Source organism: Petaurus breviceps, unplaced genomic scaffold, assembly GCF_028583685.1.
Source record: "Petaurus breviceps papuanus isolate PSGF00001 unplaced genomic scaffold, PetGlider_PUasm1.0 140, whole genome shotgun sequence".
Lineage (NCBI taxonomy): Eukaryota > Metazoa > Chordata > Mammalia > Diprotodontia > Petauridae > Petaurus > Petaurus breviceps.
The window spans coordinates 21877241-21904454 of NW_027185698.1; the positions used below are offsets into that span (position 1 = coordinate 21877241).

Consider the following 27214-nt stretch of genomic DNA (forward strand, 5'->3'; position numbering starts at 1 on the left):
AAGGAAGGAAGGAAGGAAGGAAGGAAGGAAGGAAGGAAGGAAGGAAGAAGGAAGGAAGGAAAGGAAAGGAAAGAGGGACAGAGGGAGGGAGGAAGGATCAAAGAAGGTATAACACAAATTTATAGTTAAGGAGAATATGAATGAACAAACAAGTAATAGAGATTACAAAAGACAAATGAGATGTTAATTTTTAGGAAATTAAAACATTCTAGTAGGGAAAAAATCAATATAATTAGAATAAAACATAAAACAGACTGTCAAATAGAAAAAAAGATATTGTATCAATAACTTTGATATAAGCATGATATCCAACTTATACAAGTTCTTGACAGAAAATACATAATCCTCAGGTGGCTAGGTAGCACAGTGAATAGAGCATTGGCCCTGGTGTCAGGAGGACCTGAGTTCAAATCCAGCCTCAGATACTTAACACAAAACTAGCCATGTGCCCTTGGGCAAGTCACTTAACCCCAATTGCCCTACCTTCCCCCCTCCACAAAGCAAAAATAAAAATCTAAAAAAATAAAATATACACAATCCTAAGAGTCATTCTCCAAAAAATGTCAGTGTTGGAGCTGTGAAAAGTCAAGCACAGTAATGTACTGTTGATATTTATGGAATATCATTCCACCACAAGGGATAAAAGAAAAGGGATAATAGAAGCAAGGAAAGAGTTCTATGAACTAATTTTGAGAAAAGACATAGAAGTAGGGGAGGCACTGGCCCTAGAGTCAGGCAGACCTGAGTTCAAATCTGGCCTCAGACACTTAACACAAAAACTAGCTGTGTGACCTTGGGCAAGTCACTTAACCCCAACTGCCCTCCAAAAAAGAAAAAAAAAGACACAGAAGCAGAACAAAATATATAACTAGGAAAATGTAAATTAAAACATCACCAAAATTGAGTTGAGCTCAGAATCAAGTCATTGATTGAGCTGAATTCAGGGGACAAATGTTTAAAATGCCACCTACCCTTTATGAAGGACCTTTGTGATTAATTTTGTATATGTTGATAAATGTCAATAAAATCAGTCAACATGAATTTATTAAACATGTAATGCATGTTAGACACTGGATATATAACAAGAAAAAGAGATATTCCTGCCGTATGTTTGCTTATCTTTTTCTCTGTTACATATCAAGGTTGGAGAGGGTGGGAGATATTATGAGATGCCTGTGCTATAATAATGAAAAATTAATAAAATTTAAAATAAAACTACTTGACATAACCATTTGAATTGGTTGAAACCATTAACAAAGAAGCATAAAATAATATACTTTTTTAAAGGGTTATTCACTTTTAAATTGATACATACCGACTCCTTTGTGGATAAAACATAAAACATCTAATGTCAAGGTCACATTCAGATTCCATTCATATGATTAAAATTCAAATATATTCCCTCCTTTTCCTCTAATATCATGACTTCAATCCTTACATGGGATCGAGACCTTATACTAAATCCTGCATCAACACAAGTATAAGCCTCCCAAACAGACTATATTCATGAAATATGTTCCAAAGTCCAAAGTTCTGTATAGATGAGATTCTATTTATCTGATTGGTTCCTTAGGCTGCCATTTTCCCCTAAAATGCAAAAATATCAATAGAATCCTTTGCTTTAGAGACAAGAAACAGAAAAAAATAACATGACTAAAATTTTTTAAGTTCCCAACTAGAGAATCAGAATAGGACTTTTAGTAATTTTCATTGTATGAGCCTCTGTCTCACTTTTTAATCTCACTTTTTATCCACCTCACTGTTGGCCAGGATTGACTGAGACATAATGATTCAGACAAGAAGAAATATTTCACTCTTACTTTGTAAAGAATAAATTCCATCTGGATCTGACTCCTAGCCTCCTCCCCCACCAGTGGTTGAGAAGTTTAAGCCCTGAAGCATGATGAATGATATGCCTTGTAATTTTTTAACCTACCTATTGTAGTTACAAGTGCTATTCTTGTTCGTATAACTACTCTATGTCTGAATCTCAGTCGACTCTTTGTTTCAGTAGTTTCCTGTATCAACTAAATTCCAAGGGATTACATGGTGGGTGAGGAATGGGGAGAAAAAAAGTCTCTCTTTTGTATGAACTGTAACTTTGCTGTCTTCCAATTCCATCAAGTTTCTGTCTGATAAAAAGACTCCAGGGTGGTCACTAGGAGGATCTGATTAACAACTCTTTCCTTTGTACACTTTATTAGGTGTGGAATTCATTCATTTTCTACTCACTAAAGGACCAAAAAACAAAGCAAATTAAAAAAAAAAAAGCTTTCCAAATTGCATTTTTGATTTTAATTTCTTTCAGGCTATTTTGATGACACTTCAAAGTCCCACTGTGAATCAATAACATTTATTGTGTGCTCACTAAGTACAATGTGCTAAGCTATAGGATGTTACAAAGCAACACACACACACACACACCATGAATTCCTCAGCTTTCTCATCTTCAGTGATCTTCTCATCATTTCAATCACACCAGCATGATCACAACAAGTACTTCACCATCCCAGGGAAAAGAGCCACCTCTAAGATATGTATCACGACTATTGTACTTTTTGGTTACAACTTCTCATTCTTTCTATTTTCTCCTTCCCTCACTCAAAATAAACTTGCTTTTCACCCCCATCAAGGCTTTTAGTCCCCTGGTCCATTCTTATGCTTCTAGCCCTTTAATCTAGTTCTACCTGCAACTGACTAGCCATCCCACTAGAAACCTAGCAATCTCTAACCTCCCCGCCCCCAAACAAAATAAAACAAACAGTAGCAACTTCAGGGCTGCTGAGCACTGCTGGAGGAAATCACCAAATTGAATTGATCTCATTCACTGTAGACTTATGGTTCATACTTCATTGACATTTGGCAATCCTTTAACTTAAATGCACTTCATAGATACTCTTCAAACTTTTTTTTTCTTTTCTCCTAAAGAATCCCAATACATTCCTATACCACATGCATACAAATAATAGCAAAGCCTCCTTCTTCCAGACATCCCTTCAAAACCTGAAGACCTGGGCAATTTGTATTTTCTCTTCCAGGTAGAGAAACTGTATCAACTAAATTCCAAGGGATTACATGGTGGGTGAGGAATTAGAAATAGGGGTGCATTCCAATTGACCTTTTTCCTTCCTCTCTAGGCAAAGGGCAATGAAAATGCTCTCTCAGGGTGTCCAAAGAACCAGACTCACACTTCAAGTCTGATATTCCTGAAGACATTCAGGCCACCTTAAAGGGAGATCTTTCAACTCCACTCAATTTATCTTCAAAATTTCATAGCATAGGCATTCACTCTCCTTCTCAAATCATAAAAATCTCAGCATCTATGAAGCCATAATCTAGCTCATTTCATACCTACAAACAAGAATTTTCTTTACAACAAACCCGTATTTTCATACAGTCTTTACTGAAGACCACTGGTGAAAGGAAACTCAAGGCAGCCTCTGTACTCTTGAATAGTTCTAAATTTTTTAGCAAATTTTCCTTACATCAAGACTAAATTTCTCTATTTGCAACTTTGGACCATCGTTCTTATTTCCAGCCCCTGGGACTGAACAAAATTTCACACCTCTACAATTAAGATATCCTTTCAAATGCCTTTCAAAAGATCACATCCAAACCCTATCTTCCCTTCTCCAAGCTAAACATCACCACTTCTTTCAACTGATCCTCATATAGCAAAATCTAGAGAACTTCTGGCATATTGCTTGTCTCCAACCTTAGGCTTTCCAGCTTTTTAAGTTTCCTTCTGAAAATGTGGCACTCAGAATGCAATCTAATATTCCAGACGTGGTCATAACAGGGAACAGATTACAAATGACAAATACCCTTTATAGTCCTGGATACTCTTTTGCCCTCCTATCTCCTAACTGGAGGTATTGCTTCTCCTTGCTTATACTAATCTCATCATATACACCATAATTATACATGTAAGAGTTGTATCTCATTACCAGACTACGTGCTAAATGAGGTTAGGGGCTATATTTTATCTTAAGCGTCTAAGAATTTGGAAAAAATTTATAAATATAATATATATCTAATAAATATTTACAGAATTGAATTGAAATTACTATGTGTGTCTTCAAGCAGCTTAACCAACGGTAGTAGGGCCAAAGAAAGATATAATTCAATTCACCAAGCACTTGTTAGCATTCATGGCAAAAGCATTGTGTCAGGAACAGGAGATCCAGGGCAAAACGCCAACAAATCTCCCTCAAAGTGATTAGGCTCCACGACGGCATTAGATTGCGGGCTTCTTGAGGGTACAATTTACCTTTCTTTATATCCCAGAGCTGAGCACAGCGCCCGGCGCTGACAGACCCTTAACAAATTCCTGTCGACTTAATGACATAAATACAAATTTTACAGAGATAAATGCAAATAAGAACCAAGTATTTTGTATTTTACCCATTAGTTCTTTCTTTGCTTGGTACTCTATGCATTGAAAAAGTCTGGTTATAGAAAACTTGATTCATTTCATCTTCCTCGGTGGCACTGTGACAGCACTAACTTCTTGTCTTACTTATTTACTTCTCATAGTACAGCAAAAAATATCAAAGGATTTGAAGTGAATCTCAATGATTTGAAGTTATCCTGAACATTTAACTTTGTGTATCACTGGGCAAACCATGAACCCTCTCTAGGCTTTCCTTATTTTCTTTATCTAGAAAATGTGAATGTTAGAATGACATCTAAGGCCCCTCCCACCTCTAAATATATGATCTTATGATATTGTAAAAAAAAAAAATTGTTGCCCGCTCTCTCAACCACTTGTTAATATCTTAGTATTTTATAGGGCTAGAATTATACTTGCTGATAAAATTGGTAGGTAGGAAGGCAACTGGTCTGAGCTTGAGGAAATCTGTGCTTTACTCCCAATTCTGAGACCTAACTTGGTACATGATATTCAGAGTCATAGATAAAAAGTTTCTTTCTTTCTCATCTGTAAAAATAGAAGACTAAACTGTATAATCTCTAAAGACCCTTCCAACTCCAAAATATTGTTGTTTTAAAGTTTTAATTTCCTTGGAGAATTTTTAATGTTTTAAAATTCTACATTCTTTCCTAGGGTCTATTTTTCATCCTATATGAAAACTCTGCAAGAAAATGCACTAATTCAGAAAGAACCTTTACTTTTTCCCCTAAGCATTCATGATTTTAAAACAATTCAAAATTTCTCATTTGACTTTTTAAAGGGAAATAATTACTTGCATCCTTTGAATACACAGACAATAATCAATTCATTCATTTCCTATTAAACGGTTTCCAAATGTGACTGATTATTAGGAATAAAAGAAAAAGAACAATGGTGTAAAAGCCATCCAATCCAATAAGTTCTAATATTTGCTGTGTGAAAATAATTGATCATGAGTCTCAAGACATGGCAGAAAGCAAGCAATCTGTACAATCAGGTTATTCAATAAACAAGTTGAACACACACATATATATATAATATACATTTGTACATGTATATACATATATGCACACATATATTATATAAACATACACACACATATATACACACACATATATATGCACCTATATCTAAATATGTGTAGGTATATAGAAAACCAAGTTAATTTTTTCTGCCTTTTTAGCCTAAAATTATGCTTTGCTCTTTAAACACACATATAAATATATGTGCATATGCATATGGTTTTCAAAGTAATTTTTTTTATTGAACGCTGATGTGTTTTTGCAGGATCCAAAAATGGAATGCTACTATGTGTTATAACATGTTAACTGATACTTCTCTCAAACTTCTTTTAAAAATAACTTAAACTATTTCTAATAATTAATAATATTAACAATCTAAACTATTCAAATTATGCAGCAAGTAAATCAAAGCCACTAAAACTTCTGGTTTTAAAAAATTTTTAATTAAAAAAAATTTATCTAATAAGTCAAAGAACTCATCCAAATGAGTTCCCCATTAACCTGTGTAATTCCTAAGTTTACTGTGAATTATTATACTTCTCATTTCCAATTCAAATTTGTTAGTGCTGTGAAAAATATTCAAGTCATAGAAAAAGATGAATTATTTCAACTAAGCTGGTGATTTATCAAATACTGTGGCATATTACTCAAGCAAAAAATGAAATTTAGAGAAAGATGTTTCTTTCTCTGTACCTGAACACTGAATCAAAAGATACAAGTTTTACCTCAAGATATTACAAGAAGCAAACATCAAATAAGTAACCCATTTATTATTTTTTTTAAAGTAGTGAAAATGGTTGATTGCATCTTTGGGTGTAAATCTCCATTCCATGGAAGAATACAACTGGTAAGAAAGACTCACAACCATTATCAAAATTCCATGCATGGAATTTCAATTTAATTTTAGTGATTGAGAAAGAGGCAGCATGGAATCATTGCTCATCATCACCCTTTGTGCTGTTGAAATTTTCAAGAGAATGCTTGCAGTGAAGCTACAGAAGGTCAGCTTATTATCCCAACCTTTTTATCCATTTATCAAAAGCAATCACTTTATCCACTTGTAAAATCATTTGTTGAATACTCACTTGCCCCAAAAATGTTTCTGTCCAAACTCAACTGAATACAAGATGAGAAAGGAGTGAAGTGAGGGTAGTAAATAAACACATTATACCTTAAAGGGTGCAAAGTACTTTAAATAAATTATCATGTTGGATCTAATACAATAACCTATGAGGTAGGAGTTCTCACCATCCCTATTTTACAGGTAAGGGAACAGGCTCAGAAAGGTCCAATGACTTACCCATAGTCACACAGCTAGTAAATTTTAGAGACAGTACTTGAACCCAGATCTTACTCCAAGCCCATTCCTCTATGCACTGCAAAGGTTACCTTGAAGTACTATCCTTGAATCATATGCAACCATAAGAAAAACAAATTTTCAGTGCCCCAAGCAAATGTCTAAGAGATGACTTCCAATATATTCTAATGGAGGGAGTTTACATCCAAGTGGTTCTTATATCAGTAAAATCATGTCTTGACCCCTCCAAAAATAGTAAAAAAAAATTTTTTTAAAGAGATAATCTAGTTGAACTTCCTTATATTACAGGCAAAGGAGGTGAGGCCAACAGAAGTTATGATATCTGCTCACAGTCAGAGAAATTGTTCATCACAAAAGTTGAATTAGAATTTATTTCTTTTGAATCCTGGATCAGGGCTTTTCCAACCATATCCAGTAATGTGTGTTTCAAATGGATTCTGAATTTTCATCTTCATGCTCTCAATTTAATTTTAGTCAGTTAAAAAGTATTTGGTGAAAGTCTTATTATATAACAATCACTAGTTTAGGAACTTAAAAGTTTAAAAAATAATAAGAAGAATATTTGGTCTCGGCTCCCAGTGATCTTACAGTATAGTTGAAAACACCAATGAAAACAATTACATGCAAGCCAGTATATAATTTTTAATTAAAATTAATTTTGTATATTATCAGACATTTATTTTTTCTTCCAAATGAAAAGGAAAAAAAATCCTGTCAAACAAGTATATATAATCAAAAAAGTTTCCATTTTTTCCATGTTCAAAAATGTGTAAAGACAACAGATTATGTATGTTGAACAGACTATGTGTATTGGAGAGTATAGTAAAAAGGGTAAGATGGGGGTGATTTCTGGAGGTCCCTGAAAAGTCAGAAGAAAGCGTTTGAGAGAGAAGCAATTGGAAGACCAATAGCAACCCAGTCTTTCAATGCCCAGAACTTTATGAATTACAATTTGCAATCACAACAGATGGCACACAATTACTCTAGTACAGTCCAACTACACAGCAAAATGTTTACAACATAGTCCTTTTATTTCTGAATAGTTTTATTCTTCTGAGACTTCTTTGGTCAAACTAAATCTTACAAATTTTATTTTGTGGATTTAAGCTGTTATTTATAATTACTGTATGTGAAAACTAAATTGCCCCTTGTGATATAATTATATAATATTTGTCCATATTAAATGAAACATCTTATTAGCTTTCCCAATCACCACCAGATGAGTAAATAAAGAAATAAAGGAGATAAAATGAAGTCAAATTTTTTATCCCTCAATCTTTCTTTTTAAAGATGTGGTAGTATTATAACTATGGGTTAAAATGAGGATTGTACTTTATCTCTGGATTCTGATTATATTTTATATCCCTATTCCCTTTTACAATGGCTAATAAAAGAGATGACTACAGAGAGGGAAAATGTTATATGGATTTAAATCTACAAAATATAAAATAGAACAAGATTTTTTAAGGTACGTAAAAGTATTTAGGAAAGTTACAGTACAGTGACTTATTTAGCTCTGGGAAAATGAAAAGAGATTTTCATCCAACAGGTGCATTTTTAAATGTTTTAGGATTTTTCATTTTTTTCTAATATATTAAAAAGGAAATGGCATGCAGATAAAATGTGGATTAAATGGATCCTTCATTCTAGTTCTAATTTATCTTTTAATAAAGTACTTTAAAGAGCAGAGCAGCTGTTTTCCTTGGTAACATCCTACATAGTATTAGTCCTTTGTTACAAGAATATGCTTTTTTTAAAAAATGAATTGCTTCATATATGAGCAAGAGCAGGTGAAGAAATTTGGTGGAATTTAGTCTCTGCAACAAACAAAATGGCTATTTACTTACTCTTCATTTTAATTTCTTAAATTAATTTCATTATTTTCTTCTTAGGCATTGATAGATTTTATGAAGTCCTATATAACAGTGATTCACCATCAAGAAAAAAAAAACTGAATGTTTCCCAGAACATTACCAGCAAGTGATTACATCCTTAAAAACAGATGTTTTAAAATTATGTGATATTTTATTTCTAAAAAAATATACAATTGGTGCTTTGCTGTTAAAGTTTCATAAGCTAATCAACTAATTACAGATGTAGCACATATCTTCTACATGAATATCATTTCCTAAAATAGTAATTAAAGTACTTATTACCAATCCCCTCTACACAGAAGTGAGGTCTCCAATTAAGAAGTCTGTGTTAGTCTAATCTAAAAACGTAATATAAATTAACATTTTAGATAAAAGGTCAACAGGGTTAAACTGTCTTCCTAAAAAAAAAAAAGTTTATAAATGCCTTTTGTAGCTATGCTTTTAAAAAGAAATTGCAATGAAACTTGAATATTAAAACCTCCCAGGAAACCAACAATAAAAAGCACTAAGAATTTCACAAGTTTTTTTTTTCCTTAGGTGTTAATTAAATGATCATTTAACACTGCAATGTAAACACTGCATTTTCATCTACTGGCAGCATAGCCTATTATAAATCCAGGGCAATAAAAGTCTTGGTGTTAATACTCTGAACCAAGTTCCCACAACACTCTAAGATGCCTTGTCGTGTCTAAGGTTAAGCATCTAGACACAAAACAAAGATTGCGCCTGCTCGACTTCCAGTTCAATTTTCCCATCGCCCAGTGACCTAGGTAACACTTGGAGCAATAAAGAATAAATTTAATTTCTCCAGCATTTTGTGAGGATTAGGAACAATTGTTGGCCTGCAATGACTTTTTATCCTTGGATTCTTTTTCCTCCAGAGCATTCCTTCAGTTCCAAAAGAGAATTCTGATGGTTTAAGACGTAGAACAAACAAAACTTTAAATTAGTCTTTTTTCAATCAATTGGAACTGTTGGAGGGGAAGCAATCAACCTTCCTCTGGGCTTTTCTCAGCTATTCAGTTACTTCAGGCTTTAATCTTTCACTAGTGGAAGAAACCTATCATGATAGGGCAAAGCCATCTCTCCCCATTCTCTTTCCAGACTTATTTATTTCTCTTTTCTTTAAGTTTTTTTTTTTAAACACTTAAATCAAGATGCCATACTTAGGCTTACACATTCATTTGGGGGAAGATTCAAGAGCCACAGATGTGCTCTTAATAACCCTGTACCCCATGTTTTTACACCACAACCCAGTGACATAAACTCTGAAATGCCTCTTTACTTTTCATTACTTCCTTTTCTAGTATTGTTTCCTTTTAAACTACTGCCCAAAAGGTTTCTCACATCGCAATTTACCCAAGCTTCCAAGGTTAACTCCTCTAGAAAGAACTCAGTGAAGGAACCACCTTGACAACTAACTTGGTTATGAAAAAAAGAAACTAAGAATACTCCTACCTTTCATTAAAGCAGAGTTAAAGCAGCAAAAACAAGTATTTGTGTTGGGAGCCTAACACATGTTGTTGAAAGTAATTTCCCCTCAGTCTGATTTCTCTACCAAAATTAGTTGACTAAAAAGAAAATGCTATAAATTCTTTAAAAGTATCATTAGGTAAGACTAGATAGGTTGAAGAAATAGTCCTATTCTCTCACTGCCATATTAAAGGAGTATATCAAACTATAACCCTCACTATATGTTTTAAGTTACAGTCAGATTTTCCTATTTGCCATTCCCTGAAGTGGTGCCACTTTTTTTCATCTATTTTTCCTGAGGCTCATCCTTGAGCCTAGGATGACTTGTTTTCCCCTGTTGAACATCTAGCTATTATTTAAAGGACAACTCAAATAATACCTCCTTGAGGAAATTCTTTCCTGACCCCTCCTAGAAGGTGACCTTTCCCCAAGGAGACCTCATCCAACATTTTAATCCCTCCTCTCCTATGCCCTTACACAGTTTTATTTTCTGTTATTAGTAATATTAGTGTCATATGCCCCTACTAATTCAATAAGCTCCAGAAAGACAAGAATCATTTCTTACCTAGCTTTGTCTATTTTACCAAGCACTCAGAACAAAATGTACACAACAGTTTGTAAGTAATCTGCATATTCAAGCTTATTAACTTATCTATATTAATCTCCCTAGATGGATTAAATGAATTTATCCTATTTTAACAGAGCACCAATTAAAAGAGGCAAAATGGTACTTACTACATAAAATGAATTTGTAAATAAGTAAATAACATTAACAATTTAGAAACAGTTTAATGCAATGACTACATTCACAAAATATACCAATTTCAGGGGAAAAGAAAACAGAATTACTGAGAAATTCTTCCCATGCAACAAGCACACATATATTTTAACACTCAAACTTTAATTTATCATAGTGGTTCTTCTAAAGTAACTCTTAGAAAAGGTGCTCAGAATACATTCTCTCTTCCATACACACATTGCTAGGTAATTAAAAAAAATTGTACTGTTCATCTTCTAAAAGTCATAACCCAGATCAGTTTGTAACAAGCATGAGAAGTTACTTTTATTTTTTCCCCTTAAATTCCTATGGGTAGAAAAAAAAATTACAATATGCAGAGAGGAAAGAATAAGGAAAGTGAGTTCGGCTGGAATTACTATGCCTTCTAGGCTTTTGTTCATGATAAATTTGGTATTAGCAAGTTAAAAAGAGGAGCTCTGAAATGAATTAAGACATCTAACTTTTCCAAGCTACCAAGCCCCGTCACACCATCAGCCTACGCCAGTGTTCGCTATTATTTGTTGATGATTACTGGGCAAAGTTGCATGATGGCACAAGTTTAAAATCTGACAGAATTAACAAAAGGTCCCAAGAAGAGCAGTGAGGCAGATGACAAGGAAAGAAGAGTATAATAAACAAGCTAACTTAGATTCATTGTTGGAGTTCCTGTTACTTCCCAACTTTTATTATGAACAAGAGATTAAAAAAAAAAGTCGCTTAGCACTCTCTCTCCTTTGAGTACTCCTCCCCCTTCCCAGAATGCTTCATGGTTTAAAAGTAAGAAAAACTGTGAGTTTTCATCAAAAAAAAAAACTGTTCTAATATTTTACTAATAAAAGTTGCATATGGATACCTTTACCTTTAAGATACTGGGTTTATTTCAGATTGTCACTGTTCCTGAAACCTTATTTTCAATGTAAAGATAAATTTGCAAAATGACACTGTGAAGATGTTTGTTAACCTAAATAAATGCAAAATTACTTTGCTCTCACCCCATTAATTTTATGCAAGAATTTTTTAAAGTAATAGGACTCAGCTTGTTAAAGGCAAAGGGGCCTAATTCAGTTTATTTTTACCATCTTCTAATAAAGGGGAAATGGGGGATGGAAAGGAATGTCAATGAACATGGGGGGGGGGGTCATAAACTGTGTACTTCATGGGGAAAATGATTACAAATGATCACAAAAATTTGTTAACAAGGAATAATATACATCTAAAATTTATAACTAATCTAAAGGTTTTTTTTTTTATTTCACATGTAAAAGGATATTTATTTCATGTAATTAGTCGAATTCTAGAATTTTAAACCTGGAAGTGTCCTTAAAAACCACTTCCTACCAACCCCTAATTTTTCATATAAGGAAACAAGGAATTACGATTTTAACCAAGGTTGCAAAGCCTGGATTAAAACTGAAGTTTCTAACTCCAAGTCTAACATTATTTTCTGTATAGGATACTATCTCTCTTATAGGATAAATTCATTTTATTTGCCCAGGTGTTTAATAAATTTAAGAGAATGAGGAGGGGCACTGCATCTGTGGTTTAACTATTTTGTCTATCAAAGCCCATCAGCACTTTTTGTACAACTTATAGATATTTGCCTTTAAACAACTGTGTGCCCAGGGTCACACTGCTTTAGTTGTCAGAGATTTTAACCCTGGCCTTCCTGACCCTAAGACCATCTCTCTACACATTACATTACTCTCTCTACATATAATCCAAGCACTATTTTTTTAATTTGCATACAATTTCATTTAATATTGAACTTTTAAACACTTCCAAAATTTTGAAATAGTGATTTAGCATTAGTAATTTTGTACTTATAGAGCCTCCTTTCCACATGTCTCAAAAAAAGATGGTTCTCTCTGTCTCTGTCTCTCTGTCTCTAGTTTTCTCTTTCATGGCAAAATAATAGCATCAAAATACTCAATGTTCTGTTTTTTACTAACTTACTTGCTTTGAATAAACATGATGTTTCTAAGATTTGATTGGCTCTTGGGTAATGACGAATAGGTAAGGTTTTCAAGAGTGGAGACCATATTTTACGACTTTTTAGTTACAACACTTAGCAGAATGCCCTGTACACAGAAGGAATTCCATAAATGTTTGTTTTTCATAGTACACACACCTATTTACAATTCAGTGAAGCACGGAATAACTGCTTAAATGGAAAGACATTAATACACATGCTTTTCTTACTGGAATTCACTCTCCCTTAAACTGCAGCTCAGAGATCAAGTCCTTGAGTGGCTGTAGCATTTCTAACAGCCAAAACCTGCCAATTACTGCCCAGTTCCTAACAGCACCCCGGCAACAAGTCAGGTCCTAACCATTTATTGCAAGGAAAAAAAAAACAAAACATTCAACAACTAAACCTAGAATAATATGGAATAAAATCTCATTTTGTTGGATTTCTAAACTCTAAACTAGGAGTTTGAACTCTGATTTGAATAACATTCAAAGCTTGAGCTGGTTCAATAAGGTTCCACTTTTCATGGCAAAGTGGTTCCTGATAGCTTTTCTGAAGTAGATGGTCAGATAAGAATGTATCAAACCTTTTATCTGACTACTTAAAAACAAACCCTTGCTTGTAGAGAGTATTAACATTTATTTAAAGATAAACATTTGAGGCAGGATGGGCATTGTTAAATCTCTATTTTATTATTTTCTCCCTCATGGCAGCACAGAATAATGAAGATAAAATGGAAAATGAACGCCAAACTCTGCAGTAATATACATAAAAAGAAAAAAAGTTGGTGTTTCCAATCACTTACATGTTACACACCTTTCTGAGCCTCACCCCTCTGGTTCTTTGTTTGCAGACATCAACAAAGCTACCTTGAGTCAGCTAACAAAATGCCAGTGTTAACAGTGTAAATCATATGTTCTCTTTCTAACAATTATAAAACAGATATGACAGCCATCTGAAGAACTTTCATCCTTAGTGCATGAAAGATCTTCAGTATTCCCAGGAATGGAAATCAGCGGTAGCTATCATGGTAGCTCACTAGATGAGTAATGATGTCGATCTGGCCGGACAACGGTAACCGTAGCAACTGTAACCTGCAATTCCTGCGTAACCGTTGTTGGATTTATTGTGGCAGGGGCCAAACAGGCCAAGAGTAAAATGAAGCAGGGAACTATGGTATCTGACACATCTAGTACCACACACTTTAATCATAGCTGGCAGAAATTAATTCAAGAGGAATTTTTGCAAGGGCTCCCCATGCAGTGTTCTGCTTTTATTCTATACTACAAGGATTTTAAGTAACTAAATTGACATGAGGGAACTGTTTGGGGAGTCAGAGGTTTTTTTTTAATATAATTAGATTAAATAATGGTATATTTTTATGTAAAAAAAAACCACACTGTGGTTTTGTGCACCCTGTTGTATCTCTCAAAACACTTCAATGTTTAGAAAACCCTAAGGCGGTAAAACAGGTAATTAATCTAGTTTTTTTTTTCTCCTAACCATTTAATTTAGTTTTCCATTATCTAGAATGATTTCTGGGGTTTAATGTTAGCTCAATCAACTTGCATACACTGAAAGTGACAGAGTTTTAAGAAATAAATCCTTCTTTACTAAATTTTCTGTTCCTGTCAAGTTATTTTTAAAAGTTTCTCAAGGAAAAAGCCACATTGTTTTTTACACATATAGATGTCACAGAGATATCAAAAATGCATATCAAGAAAGATTAAAAAGTACAAGTTCTTACATTGGTATTTGTCCTGTAGTAAATACCGACTAAGAAGCTGTGGTCTTGAGGGAAAAAATAAAGGTTAAAAATATTTTTTTCAATTAAACATTCACTAGGTTGTTTTTTATGATAGTATTGATAATGATGTACAAATTCCAGGTAGTGAATATCTAAGTACCTGAAAGCTATAAACTCCAACTTGCAAATAGAAAAAAAAAAGCTTTCACAAAAAGATTTGAAGAAAACTAAATAGTGAGTCATTGGATATATGTGGTACCTATATCCTTTTTGTAGTGGTGGAGAGAAAATGTCTTACAAAGAAGTGCTTTGAATATTTAAGTTTACGTTAGAAGGCTGAGCAAATATAATAATGCTCAAAAAATAAACTAAAAACCACAAAACAAATATGTGTAACCCAAAAGGCTAACCACAGCACCACCAAATGAAATTCCTCTCTAACAAGCCAGAGTCTGTAGTTTAAAACTCAACTTGAAAGTGTGAATTGCTCGTGAGTAAATCAAATTTCAAGTAATCTAATTATGTGAATGAGCAACTAACTGTGTTCATCCGCTAAACTATGTACCTTACACATAATAGGTGGGTTAGAAAAATTTACTGAATGTATGAGCTCACAGATACTAGCCATATGTAATAATCAATAACCAAAAAGCAAAAAAAAGCACACCTAATCTCTTTCAGTATATGATGTAAATATAAACTAGGTTACAATAATCTTCAGGTTGCTTTGAAAATGATTTTTCCCAGAATACAATAGAAATAAGTGTGAGTGCTTTCAAGGGGGTGGGTTGGGAGGTAAGGGAGGGTGTGGGGTATCTAGTTGAACTGAGAAAATTATGTACTGTCTCTTTTAAACTCCTCAACCTATCACTTTCCTTTACTTACACTTCCCATCTGTCAACAAGTGCTTGTAATTTTATTACACTGTCCTGTAGTTTATGCAGAGTTGGTATTATTTTACAGAGTTCTGTTAATGGACTGGATAAATGGTAATGCTATTTAAACTAGTCTCCTGCTCCAACAAACACAGCTGCAACTGTACTACTATTTCTGAGCAAACATCTTGACCTGAACATGTAGTGCTCTCTCAACCCGTCCAAAGAGAAATTGGAGCAGACAGCAAAGGGAAAGCATACTTGGCCGCTGGCGGCAACCAACCATGTCTAATCATAATTCATATACAGTGTACCCTCTTTTTCTTTTATATTGCATTTAGGCTATGCAATGAGCATATGGGCTTCTTCACCTGGCATCTCATTTACAGTAGGGAGTCATTCAAATGGTGATCATTCTTCACAGAAGCTCAAAGAAAGTTTACAGAATGTGTGTTCCATCCAATTAGCTTTTCATTAAAAAAAAGTAGCTAAACTCACAATAGAAGTGCAAACTTGGTCTCTAGAAACATATGAAATGGATTAACATTTTTAATTGATGATTTCTCAGAAGCAGAAATATTAAATCAAAAAACTATTAAGACTAAAATAGTTCATTAAAACATTATGTCAATTGACTATATGAAACCACCTACCAACAAAATTCTTACTTGGAATTTTTGAGTTGGATAAAATTTCTCTAAATAAGTAACTTTCCTGAACTAGAGAGTTCAACTACAAGTCTGCTTTTTATATACCTATATAATTATCCTTGGTCAGAATAAATTAATACTACAATAAAAACTCTTTATAAGTTATTGCCATTTCCCACCATACCTGAAGAAATACTCATTTTAAAATAAAAAATACCAAGAACATATTCATAAGATTACAGGGTACATATTTCATAGGCTTAAATTTGAGTTTCCAGAGAGGAATCTTTACCTAGCACCCTCTTTAAACAGGTATTCCTGGGGCTTAGTCAATACTAAAATGCTATAAAAAATATGAATTGTTATTGCCTTTTTACTTTCTATATTTGAAATGATTATACTAAGCAGGAAACCCATTGGATAGATCCAATTCTTATAGTTCATTACCCAGAAGATCCAACTTTGAGATACCACTTGTCTTCTTATCACATAGAAAAGAGAAGTTTCCACTTGTCACTGTATTAATGAAATGTACTACTAGCAATTCAAACTGTATAAATTTTGCAAGAAACAATTATTATTAAAGTTCAGAAACAATTTTTGGAAAGGAGAATATTGTAGTTCCTAGTAATCTTGTCTCTCAGGTGTAAAATTCCAACTTGAAAATGGCCAAAGTATTTAAAATAATGCTTAATGAATTAATTTCCCAAAACAGCAATAATCAAGACTTTCCATCAACTGTCACTTCTTAAACTACAACAATAATAATAGCTGACATGTATATGGTATTTTAAGGTTTACAAAGGGCTTTACATACACAACATCATCCCTTACTCCACACACTTTGTCTTCTCCAATGTTTAGTGCAATTAAATGTACATAATATGAACTATTAATATGATAGTTGAATGAATGAAGGGCTGACTACTTCAATGAAGTCTATCTCTTACTCTTACCACCCCAAAAACATGCTTGTCCATGTTTTTTTCTCCATCTGGGAATGCTCAGTCATTCCCTCCTCTTGACCACTTCAATCCTGCACTTTCTTCATGGCCCAACTCAGGTCCTACCTTCACAGTACAAAACTCCTGTGGACTTTAGCCTTTCCCTTCCCTCTACTTAGACAGTTTTCAACAACAATTTTAGATCAGACTCTTAGAATATGTGAAACCATATGCTAACATTGAAAACAAGTGCAATTTTAATTAGGCTTTAAGAAAAATTTCCAAAATCTCTAAAATTCTCAGCAGTCAGCACACTTTAATCAAAGCCACCTCCCCCCCTCTATAAATTTTATAAATATATTTGCATATAAAAGGACTAAAGTCTTATAACAAGCTACATCCTCCAGACCTCCATTCTTTTTTACAGTGCTCCCTACCAAAAGACCTGCTACAAATAAAAGTTGATTCTCAAGAGTTTTTAATTTCTGTTACTTATTTAAAATGAGTCAATTTCATTAAATAAATGGGTCAAATTAACCTGAAGAAGCATTTAGTCCTATGAGTCCAAAAAAGGCTAGCACTTTTAGACAAACTTGTTTCACCATCTTTCCTGAACAGTGGCAAAAAAAAGTTAGATGCTGGAATAAAGACAAGGCATTCCAGCTCGATATAACTTTTTCCAAAATTATAGGAACACAATGAATTAAGACATATACCAAACATAATAAGGAAGCAAGCTAGGCTGGGAAAGTAAAAAAAAAAAAAAGATTCAGCCCTTCTGCTTCTGGGATTGCTGAAAACACCCTGAAATGGGAGGGTCACCTCTGCATAGCCCCAAAGAAAGTATATGTTTTCCTGCTTGTTATTCATCCAAATACTCCCTTGAGGTCATCCTAAATTTTCAAACATCCCATGCATCCCAAAAAAGGTTTTTTTACATCTCTAAAAAATAATATTCCATTATTCATAATGATACCTTGAATGAACTTCCCCCACATTCTTATGCTACATGTCTATTACCAGAAAGCCTCATGTTTAAAATGTCAGGGTGTTTTCTTTTTATTTTGGGGGGTTACTATTATTTCATCCTCCACAAAAGTCCTTCTATGTCTCACTATGTCATGTAGATAACTCTATGGAACCAAAGTTTCACTCAGCACAGTGAATGATTTGTAAGGTCTACTAAAATGCAAAGGCATTGACCATAGGTCTGTTATTTGAGGACCATCCTAGATAAACATGGAGGAACCCATCATCGAGTTGGCCGGAGGGTAAATGACTTTTGTTTATAGTCACAAAAATGTTCAAAGCTCCCTGATAACTCATAAAAAAGTACAAAGTTGGTTGGCATAGAAAATGCCAACATTGAAAAAAATAACAGATCAATTAACAAATGAGGTAATTTTTTGGCAAAATGAATGAGCTATCTAGGGAGAGCTAAAACTATCTGTTTATACTCAAATTATGGGAATATTCCTAAATAAAACCTTTCTTGCAGCTTGTGCTTTTAACAATTTTTAATTGCTGCAAAAATTCAAATTTTACTCCCTAGTCATTCATACAGTTTAAGTTACTAACACAGTTTAGTTTAACAACAAAAAAAATAAGATCCATTTTCACATATACTGTATTAACATCTCACACCAAGAAGGCTCACTATTTGAGCACAGAATGATATCACTAAACCAAATTGTGAACCACCATTTATGAAAAATAATCTTGCCAATTTTATCTTAAACAACTATGCTAGAACAAAAAATAAAATACATGAGAATAAAACTTAGCTATCCTTCCAGTCAAAACTCAATTAAAAGCCTTCAAGAGACAGACGTGTTAAGGAAAGCTTGACACTAGACACATGACTATATTTATTGTTATAACTGATATTCAAATAAACCATTGTAGACTAACCAAAAAAAAAACTGAAACCAACAAAGACTGCTCATGTAACTCCCAAAGAAAGAAAAAAAAGCAAAACTTAAAATGCAGAAACCTATCAGTGGACAGATTCCAAGAAAGCAAAGTTAACAGCCTCAAAGTACATTTAATAAAATGTAAGTTACTACCCAAAGCAACAATAACTAACTGTGTCTACTTACAGTCTGTATAACTTCGAAGTCCCAAGAAAGAGCAGCTCAGGAAACAGCTGAAGGCTATTTTTGTTTAAACGCCTTTTGAGAAAAACAGAAAAACAAAAATAAAAATTAAGCTTATATTACAGATAAAATATAACAATGAAACAGTGACTTTATATTATGATCACTCATCCAGTATTTTAAGAAAGATATGAATAACATTCAGGAGAATTCAACAAATTATAAGTTTGATGCATGTTTTGTTGCATGACTTTTAAAAATGTTTCCATTACGTAAAACTACATTCAGTTTATATGAGGCAACCATTAGTGATTTTTAAACCTTATGATGTCTATCTATGGAAATAAGCAGAGGACTGTAAATAAGATTCCAATCAAGGTCTCCTTAATGTAAGAATATGCTGGGAAATATTTAACATCTGCCTCTCCAACAAAAGACACGTAAGCATAAGACAATTTTAAGTTTATTCTGCTCTACTGACATTTTCCCCATCACACTAAGTATACAGAATAAACAAAACTAGAAAGCAAAAGTTCTTATTAGTAGTATTTGCCAGTTTACAAGGTATAAATGTTCACACTGAAAATTTCACAGCCCTCTATCACACCTCTGTCTCAATGACTCCCCTCATTAACTGCATTTCATTTACTGCTGTGGCCATAAATGAAATAAACTTTAAAAAAAAGTTCACTTCCCACCTAAAATGCCTATCTTTCAGTTAAGCAGTTCAGAGATGAACAGAGCATTGCCTGCAATCTCTGCTCCTCCATTCACATTCAGGTGTAAAGCAAATCAAGAACAAGTGAATGAGGGATCTGCAGTAGGGAAGACCATCAACACCAGCACAGTAATATCACAGTCACTCAGGTCTTAAAAAAATCCCAAAGGGGCCAATTTCTAAATGAGCAGTTCTCATTTTTTGAGGGGGTGGAAGAGTTTCATATCACAGTATATTTTGTCATGAGAAATCCTGGCACACTGAACAATTAAGTTGGTACCCTTAGGGAGAGTTGAGTGAAGGGAGCCTGGGAAGTTTCCCTTCAAAATGACTAGTTTGTTTTGTTGAGTTCTTGGCGAGTTCAAGGTTAGTATATGTTATTTGTAATAAATGATTTTGTTTTATTTTGTGAATACTACACATGCTGGGAAAGTAAATTTATATTAAACAAGATTATTTATAAAGTTCTTTTATCTGCAATAAAATAACGCTTAGAATTTTATGGTACACATTTAGAGGACCTTTCTCCTAAGTGATATAGATCAAGTTTTTATTTCTGATTTTGATCCTCAAACCAAATCTATAGATTTTTGTACTAATTGAAAGGCATAATGAGCTTTTAAAATATCAACAGGAATTAATCTCAAATACATTTAAATTCAGTTCTACTTAAACCCTAATGCTGTGGAATTATGTAACTACACCCAGTTCATCCATATATATTTGCAAAAGAATAGACAAACCTAGACCAAAACTTAGTCATTTTCCAATTTGTGAGCTTCAAATCTGCAATTTAACATTTCATTAAAGATCTCTGACTTTGTTCCCGAGCATATACTTTTCTTAGGCAAAGATAAAACATTTTTGGAGTGGCTAGGTGGAGCAGTGAATAGAGCACTGGGCCTGGAGTTAGGAGACCTGAGTTCAAATTTGACCTCAAGACACTTAATACTTGCTAGCTTTGTGACCTTGGGGAAGTCACTTAATCCCAATTGCCCTACCTTCCCCCCTCCAAAAAAGATAAACATTTTTAAAAAATTAAAGTGAAAAGGAGGATGGCTAGGATATTAAAGTATCTAGAAATCAGAATACAAAGGAAATGAAGATGTTTAGCTTCAAAAAAGGAAGGCTTTGTTAGAGCATTAAGATGGTCTTCAATTATTTGGAAATCTATCTCCTAAAAAAGGACAAGATATGTCCTGAATAGCTACAGATGACAGCAACACACCCAATAGAAAAAGAAAGAAACCTAAAAGTCAGCCTTGGAAAACAATGATACATCCCTCACTGGATGTATTCAATAAAAAGCTAGATGATCATCTATCAATATTATAACAAAGTTTATAACATAAGATAGGAGATAAGAGGGCTCTGCCAACTTTTAGATTCTATGATGAAATAGAAAAAAGATATGATTTTCATTCTATTTTAAGTAAATGACTACAAAATACAGCCATACACAGGAATGACACTCAAAGTTTTTTTTGTGTGTGTGTTTATTGATGATGAAAAGTATAAAAGAAATTACAATGTAAGTGGTGTCCTCCAATGAAGAAAGGTTGAGTTATAATTCCTCTTTTGAAATTCACTGCCTGTGTGACCATGTGTGAGCCACTTAAACCTTCTTGGTCCTCAATTTCCTCATCTAGATAATTTAGACTTGATAGTCTCAGAGGTCCCTTTCAGATCTAGAACTTGATCCTATGGTTAACAGAAAATTGTAGAACAATTGATAATTCCAGATTCCCCCCCCTTTTTTTGGGACCTACCATATTGAGGAATTGTGAATATGGCATCTGCCCATTTTAAACATACTGGAGACTTCTCCAGCTTGGTAGGAAGCACAATTTTTTAGAGGAACTTCCCCTCTATTTGTCTAGCCTTCAAGAATCCAGGGTTACCTCTACATCACAATGATGCACTAAAAGAAGACAACAGAATTTTTCTCTAATAAAGCATTAAATATATTCACAAGTCCCCTCTAAGTATGTTAATATTTGTAAATATATGCAAATACTAATATTAAGAAAGCACTTTCAAGGAAACTCCCTAGAAATCCCTTGGATTTTTTATTTATTTAGCAAAATTGTGTCATAGAGAGGTATAATTCATAGAAAAATAACCCCTACTAAGTTTCAAAGATGTATGTTTTGTTCATCATTCGCCCATTTCTCCTTCTTAGCCCCTCTTTCACCACCTAGCGGCTTCTCTTCTCTACCTGCTGCCCACACTGTCTCATGAGCTCTTTTCCTTCTGTTATCATCCAGAAGCCCACAGTTCTACATTTTACTAAACTCTTTTAGGCTTGTTCTTCCCTGAAATTCATGATATTCCAATATTATCTCAGCTAGTCATTAGGATGGAATCAATCTGACAAATATGACTTATCTGAGTTGTAACTAATAGTCACCCTTTAACAATTTTCAGTAGCACTTACTTTTCATAGAGACTTTTAAAGCCTGGGATTCTTCTCCAACTGGTAAAATTTTAGGGTGTTTAGGGTGACTAAGTGAGGAATCTCAGGTAAGAGGAGCTATGCATATAATTATAAGCATGAATGAATTATCTAAAGAGGGGAGAAAATCTGCATAGTGCCTTTATCCATAGTTTTCCATCTTCAAGTCACATTCTAATTACCTAAAATAGAAAGCTTATTGAATCACAGAATTAAAGGTAGAAGAGACCTCAGAGGTAATCAAGATGAGGAAACTAAGGCTGAAGCAGGTTAAGTGAGTTGCCCTGCATCACTAGCTAATAGCTGTTTGAGGCAGTCAGAACCCATCCCAGAGTGAAAGGAAATATAAAATGTTTACATTAAAACATGTTCCCTCCACAACTCAGGCAGTTTAAAATTATAATTACATCGCATTTACTGAAGATTTGATTTTAAAAATCTTTCATGTCTTGCCTCAAGTCAAGCATTACCCATTTCTGCATTCAGATTCATTAGAAAGGAAAATCGAACTCAGAATTGATGTGAGACCATGGGTGCCATGACAGATACATTTTCAATGGAATTTAAGGACAAGCATTATCCTTTTTCTATCACTATATTTTTGGCCTACTTCTCTTGCCTGTTCCCACTGGCTTTAATAAGTTTTTAGGTATGGGCACAAAACTGAAGATTTTTGGTACTAAATATTTAGTAATATATGGTGTAAAGTCATTGGAACACAGAGCCTTAAAAGGGAAGAATAAGTGAAGAAAACATCATCTTAAGGACTAAAATATGGACCCTTCATGGAGGGCAAAGATTCTGATGAGATCTTATTTTAGTATACTTTAATAGTTCTATGATTTCATGAATTTATTTCATCCATCCACAGATGGCAACCTCGCTATGATTCCTATCCTGTTCACATCGAGGCTATCTTCTCCTACAAATTTTCTAGACAGTTCTCCCAAGATGTGGTAAACCTGTCACCATTTTTTTTAATCTTTCATAAGCCCAAAGTGTTCACCTTATCTATTAACTACTATCTCTTTTTGCTGTCACATAACCAGTTCTCCACTTTTCCCAAAGGCACATTTCCTTTATGACATTTCTTGTAAACACTAGAAATATGCCAAAGCATACTTGTGGCTACCGTGTTTCTGACCCTTTCCTTTTGGAACTTTTTGTAACTTTGATTCTTCTGAAGCAGTTGGGTGGCAACGAACCTGGAGTCAGGAAGACTTGAATTAAAATTCGACCTCAGACACTCACTGTGACCCTGGGCAAGTCATTTAATCTCTGTCATTCTCACTTTTTCCTTATCTGCAACATGGTAATAGGGATAATAGTATCTACCATGGTTGTTGTAAGGATTATAATGAGCTCATATTTTTGAAGCACTTTGTAAAACTCAGAGTTATATAAATGTTAGCTGCTATTACTGTTATTCAGTCAACAAGGCATTCCATGATTCCCAAACATATAACATTGCTGGGAGAATGTTTTTATTCTATTTTGGTTTGTGCATTTGTTTTGGTTGGGGAGCAGTTTAGGATCATTGAAAACATTGTGTAATTTCTCAAATGCAATCTAACACACTCTCTTTCTATTTTTTAATTCTGGGCACAAATCCTCTTTATTTTTTATTATTCAATACTGAGTATATCAATTTGGATGGACAAATCAGCCTGTCAAATTTACACAACAAGCGTATTTTTTACTTGGTTTTCTTTTTATCAACTATTAATTCAATCTCTCTTGAGCAATTATATATTTCACTGAGGAGGTCCTAAAATATTCTGGAGTTTGAAGCAATTGGTACAATATCATCCATGAAAAGAAGCATCAGATGGACCTCCTTATTCATGTAGTCTTTCTGCATTCTGGGTGTTGGGGAGGGCATCCTTTAGCGAAATGTAAAAATCCCTGTTTTAATCCTCACTTGATAATAATTGATTACTAAATACAATCATCTCTCTCATTTTACCTATGAAGTCTTACACTATCACATATGTGTATCTATATATACTATCACATATATATGTACATATACATATATACACATTCTACATATATAATGCACACAAATACACACACACATATATATGAAACATATTTTAATTTACTTTATCAAATGTTTTTATGTGACCAATGAACACTGAAACATAATGAGGTCTTGCATTCTTAGCAAATTTGCTCAATTATGTCTAAAGATGTAGACAGCAATAAAGAACACTTTGGGAAAGCCTGCATTCATCAAGAATACCCTCAATGTGTGCATAGGACATGCTCATAAAGATTAAAAAGTAGAGTTAGGGGATCAATAACTATGGCTGTTCTGTTGATAGAATTTTTTGAATACCAGCTGTCTGCAATACGCCCCCAACCTTTTAGCATTTTCTATTCCCTAATGTTTGTAGAAAAAAAAAAGAAAACAACAAAAACAAAAAAAATACAAAAGCAAAAACCCGACCCAAAAGAAAACATCTATCAATGCTTTCAAGATAGTGAATATTTTAGTAGCCAATTTATAGCATGACAACAAAACTACATTATCTATAACAGTACATACATCTCTGCTAAATCCTAGGCATGACTGTGTCAAAAGAAACCCTCCACTTTAAATGAATCAGTGAAGTTTAAAATTGGACTGACTGCCACAGAACAATGAAACAGCACAGAACGAGCTAAGGGCATCAGCAAGGGGAATGTATGCTAACAAACAGAAACCTACAGGAGTTCCATTTAATCAAACCAGGTGGGTCAATTATCCATTGTTCAGAGCACTCACACTCAATTATGCAGAAGGCAAGATGTACAAAGATGGAGAATGACATTCTGACATCCCACTTCAGTAAATGGCATGGAATTATGCCCTCATGCATGGCACTGATGCATTTCCCTTCTGCCTCCTAAACACTCTAGTGCCATATCATGTACATTCCATGATTGATTCATAGCTCTGGGAATGGCTATTCATAGTGTCTGCAAGTGTATGCAACATGCATTTTCCAGATCTTTCTCCAACATAAAGGCAAGAAAGAAATGTTTTGCCCTAGTCCAATAGGAGAAATTAGAAAGCACAATAATAATGTCTTGATCTTCATTGTGTCATCTTTAAATTACTCACTGTGAGAGATCTTGTGGGCCAGCCTCTGAGATGCTGCCTAAAAGTCTTTTAACTATTCCTTACCAACTGCTTCTGCTACTTAGACATGCATATTCAAGTGACTTTTAATACACATTTCCCTTCAGACCTTAGCCTTGTTTGAAACATAAAATTAAGACTACTACATTCCCAGAATTCATATTTCTAACTACCTCTTTATGATAAAAAATATGAAAAGAAAGCCTCAAATTTCTACCTGTTTTATTTTCTCTTGCAGTTTTAATTACTGCTTTATTATTATTTCTTAATACTTTTTAATTCTGACAATGTTTAAGAAATATCCATGAGCATTTCTGAGCAAGTCAGACTTAGAGAAAGTTTACCCTTTTACCAGTGGATGGTGAAGCAGGGTGGGGAAGCATTAAAAAAGTGCTTTATTTTGTTTATTTTCTTTCTTGGTGCAGGTCTATGACTTCATTAGGGTGGGGAACTGCTGAATTGAATTGAAATTACTTCCATTGATGGAACTCAGCAACTGCCATGTATAAGACCAAGTGGGTAGTAGAGTCTTAGAGAGTTGCCTCAGACACTAAAAAGTTAAATAACTTGTCCATAAGTCACATAATCAGTATGTCTCAGAGGCAGGACTTGAACCCAATGCTTCCTGACTCCAAGGCTGATTGTCTCTGCTATAGTACATCACTTGTTTTCTTTCATTCTCTATCATGACCCACGCATTTATTAGTATATTTGGTTTTTTGTTCTGCCTTCTTCCATTGGTATTTTTACCCAAATAGAGGATGAAAAATGTCCATCCTTGAAAACTATTTTCATTGTCTGATTATCAATATGATCATTAGCATACTATTACATATCATATTATGTATACACATACATACACATATTACATATCATAACTATACCATTATAATACCAAAGCGAAAGAAAAAAGACTGAAAACCATGTGTGCATATATTCATAGCTAAGGGTTAAATTTTACTTTTTTCAGCAATTCAAATATCAGAAAATTCTTCATAACCTCCTAGAGCTACATCTCTCATGAAACAGCATGGAGAGATACATGGTGAGGTATTTATAATTTTAGAATAGATTTCACATAACAATGAAAGTTAATTTTTCCAAGGTTTGGAAGGTAACTTCATTGACTCAGTGAAGTCCTACACTCTGTTTCTTCTATGAACTCTTTTGGGGGATCAAGTTTGAAAACTTCACCTACCTAGAATCATCATCAATTTTGAGTGTCTTCCCATAAGCTGACGCACTAGCTAAATATGTTACAAAGAGAAGAGACATTTATTTTACAATTCTGTGTAACAGGTAGGTTTTTGAATGAGCCTTATTCATAGATTGATTGTTCTGTGTGCATATCTTTCTCCAGCTCTTTCTAGCAATATTTATACCCACTCGATTGGCAGATAAAATTGCTCAGAAAAAATGGAAATAATATATATCGAAACTCAAAAAAAGCAGGTAGAAAAGTTCCCCAATAGTTTTTTAAAGTTGGGAAACTAAGTCAAGAAAGTAGAATTCAAACAACAGCACTTTCATCTAAAGATACTCCATATTAGTGAAACTTACAATTAAATGTACAACATTTAACAATCTCTGCCTTTACACATATATTGTAACAGTGTAAACTAAACTACTCGTTTCAGAGTAAGTATAAAAGAGAGCATCCAGCAAACACTGGATCCTCACAAAGGATGAGCACAAAACAGATGTGGGAAAAATAAACAGCCTTGCTCCTTTAGAATTTATAAAAAGGTCTGCAAAAA

The 27214-nt window shown here is 33.8% G+C and overlaps 1 protein-coding gene across 2 annotated transcripts in view; it reads right to left on the reverse strand.

Annotated features, from left to right (window-relative positions):
* Positions 1 to 27214, reverse strand: part of SLIT2 (slit guidance ligand 2) — a 399420-nt gene that overhangs the window by 361741 nt on the left and 10465 nt on the right. For both annotated transcript variants that reach the window (XM_069069137.1, XM_069069129.1), the window contains exon 4: positions 19161 to 19232. In XM_069069137.1, coding sequence (XP_068925238.1) covers positions 19161 to 19232 — 72 coding nt within the window. The remainder of the gene's footprint in view (positions 1 to 19160; positions 19233 to 27214) is intronic.